The sequence below is a fragment of the Pseudomyrmex gracilis genome, unplaced genomic scaffold (genome assembly GCF_002006095.1).
Source record: "Pseudomyrmex gracilis isolate BER0280 unplaced genomic scaffold, ASM200609v1 scaffold_2458, whole genome shotgun sequence".
In the NCBI taxonomy this organism is placed as follows: Eukaryota; Metazoa; Arthropoda; class Insecta; order Hymenoptera; family Formicidae; genus Pseudomyrmex; species Pseudomyrmex gracilis.
The window spans coordinates 9,394-19,041 of NW_018023042.1; the positions used below are offsets into that span (position 1 = coordinate 9,394).

General features: G+C 28.2%; 1 protein-coding gene and 1 long non-coding RNA gene across 2 annotated transcripts; both read left to right on the forward strand.

Annotated features, from left to right (window-relative positions):
* Positions 1-975: 975 nt before the first annotated feature.
* Positions 976-4,138, forward strand: LOC109862830 (aminopeptidase N-like). Its single transcript, XM_020442978.1, has 6 exons — positions 976-1,122; positions 1,691-1,775; positions 1,935-2,314; positions 2,498-2,811; positions 3,362-3,549; positions 3,799-4,138. Exons 2-6 carry the CDS (start codon positions 1,708-1,710, stop codon positions 4,136-4,138), a joined length of 1,290 nt encoding a protein of 429 aa, XP_020298567.1. The 5' UTR covers positions 976-1,122; positions 1,691-1,707.
* Positions 4,139-4,326: 188 nt separating this feature from the next.
* Positions 4,327-5,111, forward strand: LOC109862832. Its single transcript, XR_002251220.1, has 3 exons — positions 4,327-4,386; positions 4,654-4,701; positions 4,901-5,111. It is a non-coding gene; the product is annotated as an uncharacterized LOC109862832 (long non-coding RNA).
* Positions 5,112-9,648: the final 4,537 nt, after the last annotated feature.

A 9,648-nucleotide genomic window follows, 5' to 3' on the forward strand; every position in this document is an offset into this window, starting at 1 on the left:
AGTATCACTATACAATAAACTATAAATTTCTGGGTGAGTCTCAGATAGACACACGACGGAACGGATACGGCAAAATGTGTAAATCAGACACAGACTCAATCGCACACGACAAGACACATACACAGAACTGAGACAATCGGACACAGTTACAATTGAACACAAGTCAAGACGTACACACGACATTCTCAATTGGACACAAGACGCTTGTAGTGACATATTATACTGGCGTACATTGACAAGCAACGTAACTAAAACGAAAGCAAGATTTCATATAGNTTTCAACTTTNCACNCAAATCGAAGAGAAAGTGCAGGCCGCCTTTGACTACACGTTTAAAGCACAAACAAAAAGAACATAAGAAAAGTAATCTTGTTTTAATACTAATGTGTCCGATTGAGACTATCGTGTGTCCGTTTTATCTCGTGTTTGTTTCAACTTGTGTCCGATTAAAACTGCATTTGATTGCGACTGTCCGATTTATACATCTTGCTTTGCCTGTTTCATTTTTGAGTTCATCTGGAACACACCCCGTCTGTGACACTTATATAAATATACGTAGAGAGTGTGGATACATACACATTTTTATATTTTTACATATAGAAGCATATAAAAGTAATGCGTGTAAAATATGTATGTACAGAACACAAAACCAATATAACGTTTGTGTTAAACATCACAAATTTTTTTTAGAAAGGTTAAATATTTTATTATATATATAGTTTTATATATATAGTTATATATATATAGTATATGCTCATATAAAGTTTTCGTATTTTTCTTTATACTAAAAAATGTGTCTTACTGATAATACGCTGCTTTTATAATATAAAATTTTTTACTAAAAAATGTCATAGATTCTGCTTTTTTTTAAAACTGTAGTGGTCAATCTGTATTATTACATAAACCTGTATTGTATGTGCGTACAATAGCTGAGTTAAGTAAATAGTATAATGAAAACTATTGTAGATTTTTGGTCAATCTTTACTGAAGTCGCTAATAGTCCAAACACGACGAGAAGTTCTTGATTTTATAGAAGCATATGTTACAAATGATCTTCTAGTTAAAGAAAATTCAACGATCATATCTCCAAGCTCGATTTTTATCGAATTGTGGCGAAAGAGTGGTAAGAGAATCACATTTATTACATTTTCAATTCTTTTACATTTTACATATAACTTGCCAAATTCAGCTGTCGATTTTAACNCTTTTTATGTGTGTGATAAAAGTTTAATCAAAGACTTTTTACCTAAAACGGATGCTTACTGTGATGTGCTATTTTCGTTACTTTTTGTTACTTTTACAAACAAACAAAAAAAGATTTACTACTATTTTTTATCGTCTGTCAAAGAAATATATAATAACAAAAAATACAAACCACAAAGTGTGTGTGTGTGTGTGTGTGTGTGTGTGTGTTGTGTGTTTTAAGATTAACTTGTTACTATTTTGTATGCATGTGTTAGGTTACAAAATTCGTAGATAATTACTTAAGTATTCTACATAAATAAAAAAATAACCAACAAAATTAGTATACTTCCTTTCCTTTAATATATGTACATACACAATAGTAGTTTATGGCGATTTTGAGTGAATTGTGTAAATTATCTTCATGATATATAACTTTCCAATCATTAATATAAATAAATTTTTAATTATAAATTTAAACTTATTATAAAATCGGAATTCTTTTGTAGCACTCAATATATTTTACATGGTCACTGACAAACATGTCTTCTACAACTTTATGTTTGAAAAAGCCATAAACTTATATCATAACATGTGAGTATATAAATTATTATGATAAATTTCGCAAAATGTTTATTTGTGTAATTCACATTATACGGTATCGTCAAAACGTAAAGACCATATTATTTTTTCTTTGAAACATTTATTAACTAACATGAATGTACTTTTTATACTACTTTCGTTTGTTATTAGTTTATTACGTGATACTTATGCTACACAATTAAATTTTGATATTTTATGGAGCAAACTACTATCTGAGACGCCTACGCACGAAAATACGTTTTTCCTAACAACTTTAACGACTGTGATAACTTCTTGGACACACGTTGGTTATCCTATAGTACAAGTAAACCGACACAACAATACACGGACTCTTGAAATACTGATTAGAGACTGTTTTCTAAGTAATATGAAGAACTCTTGTGTAAGCACGTGGTGGATACCTGTGACCTACATAACAATACAACAGTCTAACATGACATATCAATGGTATTTACAACCAGACGAAAACAATATTATTATAGTTCCGAATATTGAAGAAGATGATTCTGTCCTTTTTATGGATGTACCTGGTAATATTTTTACACACATGGATTATTTAGTTTTGTCTTTTACTCTTACATAGTACCTTTTAAATTTCTGTCAATGTATTATATTTACTGTTTTTTGTTTTATTGTTTTATTTCTCTTTCTTTGTTTTTTTAGTATTCTCACTGTTTTCTTTTGTCTCTTTTTCTACTACTTAATTGTTGTAGGGTACCGCGTCAACTACGATCGTAAATCTTGGAAGAATATTGCTCTCTTCTTGAAAACTACAACATTTGATATGTCGAATTTATCTGACGTCACATTAGCTCAAATTCTCGACGATGCTTTTTATTTTTTAATACAAAATACAGATTATAATGNAAATTTTGATTTAAATACTACTGGTAATCTAGACATATTTTTTGATATTGCAACCAGTGTATTTCACGTGAACAATTCCTACATAGCTTGGTATCCTATATTTACTGCGTTTGAATACTTCTCAAAGATGTTTCCGTTTCCAGAAAGTGCATACATCAAGGTAATTAATACTAAATTAATATATCAATTATATGCTACAAAAGATACAATACAAATGATAATTGAGTTTTTTACATTATACTTATAATATAGTCTTACAGAATTTTATTACATTAATTTGTACTTTTGCAATCAATACACAAAACATTTTGTATAATAAATTATAAATAAACAAGTTGTTTTAAACATAAAAATCCAAATAAAAAACAAACACAAAATAAAACGATAAATTATATATATCAGATGACTTGTTTGTTGATAACTGTTCAAAAATATGTTGTAAAAACTCCTGTAATACATTAAACAAATAGTAAATATTTCTTATTAGATATCTGACGTTTTCAAACATATATAAGTTTTAGATAAAAAAGAGGAAACATTTACATGTACATAAGCGTTTGATAAAAACATTGAAATATAAAATGTATTAACTTTAAAAAATAACTAATTTAAAACTTTATTCTTTCGTAAATATATTGTAAACATTTATTAAATAAACTTACGTGTAAAAAGTATATCATAAAATGAATTTATATATCTTGAATTTTTAGTTTAAAATTCTGTATGTATTGAACAAGTTTCTTGAGGATTCGTCGCATACACCTTCTTCCGAAAATAATGTCACTAATCAGTTATATTACGAAGTTTTAAAATGGGCATGTATTCTCGATAGCATAAAGTGCAAAGATATTGTTATGGCTGAATTAACGTGGCATATTCAAAATCCTGTACGAAACAGGTACGTAATTTACTTACTAGCAAAATAATACTATTAAAGACGTTACCTGATTGTAGTTATGTTGTTTTACGTTTATATACGATTATCACAGAAATTTTTTATTGTTCTTCTTACTGTTACTATTAATATTTTTGTTGTTGTTGTTGCCTTTATTGTTGTTACAAAAAAAACGTTATCGCGACTAGTGATTTTGATATTTTCTTTTCTCTTTCTTCTTTGAGTAAAGGTATATATATTGTTTCTTTGCAGACTTTTGCCAAGTTGGCAGAAATGGATATTTTGCCAGAGTTTAATGTTAGAAAATTCCACGTATAAGAACTCTTCTACATGGTCTACATTAAAAACCATGTATGAAACTCAGTCAAAAGAAGAAGAAATGTTTAAATTTTTACCTTGTTCTAGACTTCACAAAAATATTTTCTTATCTTTTAAATCTATTGCTACTACTTTTCTACCATCTTCTGAACGTAGTGTAGATTTAAAGGAAAGTGATAGAGTTTTTTTTCTTTTTAATATTTTTGCAACGCATTCAAAAACTGTTGCATCGCTGACGTCTATACTAGATGTAATACATTANATAGAAAGGTAAACCATTTTTTCTTATGTATTGATTTTTGTATATTTATCCACAATGTATGTACGTTCTATATAGATACTATACTGTATATGAAATCCATTTGCCGCATATACGATGTTGTATTATAATATATACTTAATACGTAAACAAATAAATTTTACATATTAATTTTTATTGTTACTTGTGATAGCGACATTAACATAGGTGCAATAATGAACTGTATTATTAACAACATATATTCAGACGAAGGCCTGTTGTTGGTACGTATAGGAAGTACTATATATAGTCATTTGCTTTATCAATATATATGATTTACTTTATCTAATTTTATATATATAAAAACCTACACATTTCGGTTTTTCTACATATCATATATTTATATACGTAAGTGTGGTAGAGGTATTTTGTAGTTATATAATATATTTTAAAGTGTTTTCGATATAATAACATTAATATGTAAAATTATGTGTTTTTATACAATGCGCAAGCACATCACATTCAATGATAACAGCACAAAATATTTGCAGGTTACCGATGGAAATTTCTTACAAATGCTGCAAGACAAACATTGTGTGGTAAATGTTTTTATAGACTATTTGAAGTAATCTATAAGTAGTGTTTCTTGTAGTTTAACGATTTTTTTGAGTTTCTAAATGTAAACTATTTTATATTTCCAAATTGATATTTTGTTTGTTCTTATAAACATATATATTTTTATCTAATCTCTGCAAACATATACAAAATTATTATATAAGATTTTGTAATCTGTTCTAGCCATCTTCTGTTATTGTCGCCGTGAAATACAAAGTTAATGACCGTCGTGCTTTACTAGTTAAAATAAAAAATAATATTTTTCTAAACCGTAAAATGCATTTATTTACAGAGATTTAATGTTAGACTTGTATACTCGTTTTATTTATTTAAAAAAAACAAATGCTACCACTTACTTGTATTTCTCACTAGTTTTGTGAATAGTGTTTAATAAGAAAAGTTTTCTTTTGTGACAACATATATTATTTATTACTCATATTTAAAATCGGTAATAAAGTTTACGGATTTTAATATAGTTAATATAATTCGCGCCAGGTGTCTACAAAAGAAAATTAGATCTTTATTAAAAGTAAATAGTTTATAACAGTTTATTTGATTAAAGTATTGGTGTAAAGTTAAGTATTCATTAAGCATCTTGCACAAAAAATAAATATTTATTAAGTACATAATAAAACATTACAACATATATACATAAGAGTATAGAAATAAGAGAAAACAGTTATATATTATTTAATGTTAAGTTTAACAAGATTAATATATATATATTGATTAAGATTATTACTAATATTTATAAAACAATAAAACTTACGGTACTTTTACTTGATTATGTTTTAACTGTAAAATACTTTTTGTTATATAATTTTTATTTTTAATAAACATACCATTTGCACGACATTTTTCTGGTTACTTTTTAGTGTTTCTTAAGGTTTTAACAATGTGCAATATTTTCTACCAAGTTTATATGTGAACATATTGTAATGTATACATTATATATTTATATGTACCATAATATAATCATTTTGTTTTGCTGTACTACAAATACTCTAAGAACAAATGTGTTCTCTCAAACAGAACTTTTTTGCTTGCTACCTTTATCGTCTCTTTTTTAAAATTACAAAGTTACACTAATGTTACTCTCATAATAATATTTGGTGTTATAATCATTCTGTATGAAAACTTCTCGAAATGTACAAATACTGTCATTTGTCGTCATTGTTATCTATTGTTTTACTTATTTAAACTTATAAATATTTTTCTAATACTACACAAGACTCTAAAACTTTACATTTATCTTTCTTAATTAGCCTATTGAAACGTCATGTAACATGCACCCTACTAGGCAAATTGTGAAAATACTGTACAAATATGACATCCTGAGTGACGACGATTTCTTGCGTTTCTTCATATCCAATCATATTTCTACATATTTTAAACATGACATAGCTGAAATTTTTTCTCAATCATTGGACAATTTTTTTGTGAAATTAATTTTGCAAATATACTGACAAGATGATTCGTCATATCGTTATTCTTTTGCCAAAATAGTATTTGGAAAGTAATTTTGCAAACAACTACAAATATTTCAGAAAAGATCAATGTTTTTACATTTATTTCCTAAAATATGTCTGTATAATTGCAAATTACAATTTTAGAGCAAGATTTTGTCTCATAATTTTGTAAATGGTTTCTTATCAGGGCAGTACACTAGATGCGCGCATACTCTCGCACTTTAAAATAATAGATATTTACTTTTAACTACAATACGTTAAGACTTTATCGACAGACGCGCTATCAGAATGATTGCGTCATTTTATCTTTGTATTATATCTAATATGCAATAAACATAGAGCGAGATGCAATAGCGCAGATATAGCGCTCTTCTTTACCGCAGCTAACTCTACAGATTTACATCGAAGTATCAATCAAAATCGAAAATGATAAAGAACTCTGATGAAAGATCTCTATATTCGTCTACTTGATTTGTTTTTGTGTATGTGGCAATCTTTACTGAGTTCAGCAAAAAACAAAATCGGTCTTTAAATAGGAAAAGTAAAGTGTGCAAAAAAGTGGAGATAGCGGTTTGTGTTACATTGGCGAAATCGATAACATCCCATGGCTATACAGTAAGATGGCTTTCTGATACGAGATATGCGCAAAACGAACAAGATTTTGTCCGTTTAACTTTCCATTTTTCATTGAACTTAGTGTAGTTGTCAGGCGTCTTTTTGCTTTGATTTATGTATATGTCACAGAAAAACCTGAGAGCAGCCAACCCATGAAACTTTTTTTCGATATACTCGCAATTATTGCTTTCAACATTACATTTCCATACAAATAGGTGTATGAAACACTTACGAAGCAACAATTACTTTCAATTGTAGACAGTACAAATGTAATCTTCTTTGCTGCTGAGTCTGTGCTGCAATTACTTTCAAATAATTTAAAAATTTATTATTAATTTATCTTATTCTTCTTTCATTATTAATTAAAAATTTATATTGAATAGTAAAAATTTACATTTCAAAAGTCATATTTTTCTCACTAACCATATTTCTATCAATGGAGATAACTTTTGTAGACCGTGAATTCAATGCAACGCAATTTACATATTGTAGCAAAATGGAGATAAATACTTAAGTAATCCGTTTATTTAATATGCGCGCTTATACAAGCCTCGTATATCGATATTATAGTATATCGATATAAAACGCGGCATTTCTGTGGAACAGAATATCCGCGAACTACAAAAGTTATCTCTATACAGTAGCGTAGTAAGAAAAGACAACGACCAGGGCGGATTTTTTCCTTTTTTTTATAAAGTTACTTTGCTAATAATTACTTAAAAAACTATCAAATACTTGTTTTAGTTTAGTAAGAATTACCTTTTTTAGTTTACATTTAATTTTTGATAATAAATTAATTTTTTCCACATATAAAAAAAGAAGCGATATGTCAATCATACACTATACTTTGGCTATATAATTTACACAGTTGTCTGTGTTAAAGACTGTAAAGTTACAAGTGTGTACGCTTCGTTTGTTTTTGCGCTACTCGATTATTTTAGAGAAAAAAAAAGCGCATTACGAATAAGCAAGAAAAGACAAAGCAGTCTTTTCATTTTACACCAAAATCTATAGGAAGTTTTGATACAAAAAAAAACGCCAAATTTTTTGAAGAGACATTTCGTGTTTCTATTACTCAAGTCGAAGAAATAAGAACAAATGAAATTTTCGTACATTATATTAAACAAAGCTCGAACTTCACCTTATAAAAACGCGTTTCTATATTGCTCCAGTCCGCCGACAGCGACCGGAGCGGATCGCTCCTTCCGCACTTCTTTTGATACGCTACTGCTTCTATACATGTATGTATCTACATGACATACNCTCTAAGTAAGATGTTTTTCACAATACAGATGTTTTCATCGTGATGTATATTTACTTCACGGAAACGACTGTCCTGTAGTTATCGAGTATCTCTCGAACAGGCAAGATCGCAGATATCCTTTGTTTTTAATCTTATATAGCAATGCTTTTGTGTTTCAAGAGATTTCTATTTTAATAAATTGGATTATTATCTTAAGCATGGTAAGTCAGTAAAAGATCGGTCGTATATTTGTTGAATATTTATATTTGTCTTTCAATGTAACCTATATCATTTATCATACGCTGACAAAATATAAAATCTGTTCTTTTCTCTTTATATTTGAAAAGTATATACGTACTCAATTTTATCACTTATTGTGGAAATCTATCTATTTGACAATACTCCGTACATTATTCATACAAACATATTACTACAATCTAAGAATATCTTTTTTACATTGACGTAAATTGCAATGTGTGACATACTATATTATTAAAACGCGTTAACAAAATGTAAACAGGTTTTTATAGTGTAATGCTTTGTTTGTTCAACTAATATTTTCTTCTAAACGTTCACCATTCTTCAGACTCTTCATTTTTTAATCGTCCTTCTATATGTCAAATTGATGAAAACAACACAATCATGAAAAATATTATGTACGTGTACGTGTATGCGTGTACGTAATAAATATAAAGACATAGCAGCATAGTGATAAACATGCTTATAACGGTCATATACATCTGTTATTGGCAAGAATATCAAATATATAAAACCCAAGAAGCCGCAGGACGAGGTTGACAGTTGAAATGAATCGTGTAAATTGTATTTTCTGTGGACGTTTCGATCTTTAATTGTAGATCATTTTCAGCACTGCATTGAGATACAATAATAATTAATCAGATTAAGAGAACAATAACGCAGTTACAAGAAATAATAAATTGAAAAGAAATAAGTGCGCACCTAAATTCAAATAAGTCACAACAATGAACCGTTGAAATTGAGTTGGCGAGAAAAACAAGTCAAAGTGACCGACAATCAACATACATGTAAACGTTCATGTTCGGAACTCTGTAATAATTAAACCAAGAAACGACACATAAACATTGTTTACATGTATGTTGATTGTCGGTCACTTTGACTTGTTTTTCTCCCCAACTCAATTTGGACAATTCATTGTTGTGACTTATTTGAATTTAGGTGCGTGCTTATTTCTTTTCAATTTATTATTTCTTGTAACTGCGTTATTGTTCTCTTATTCTGATTAATTATTATTGTATCTCAATGCAGTGCTGAAGATGATCTACAATTAAAGATCGAAACGTTCACAGAAAATACACTTTACACGATTCATTTCTTGGTTTTTATATATTTGATATTCTTGTTTTTATTTCTTCTAACCGGTTTTGTTAAAATTTATTGTTATTAACAATTGTATGTGAAAAACAATTTATGGCCGCGTTTAGTAAAACAATTACTGAATTGTCGATACTCTTGTCACTACTCAACGTGGAGTAACCGGTTCAAAAAGTAAGTGTCACTCATGTTTGATTGCTAGAAAGCAGCTTGTTTTACTGAACGCACCCATTTATTCTATACAATTTAAA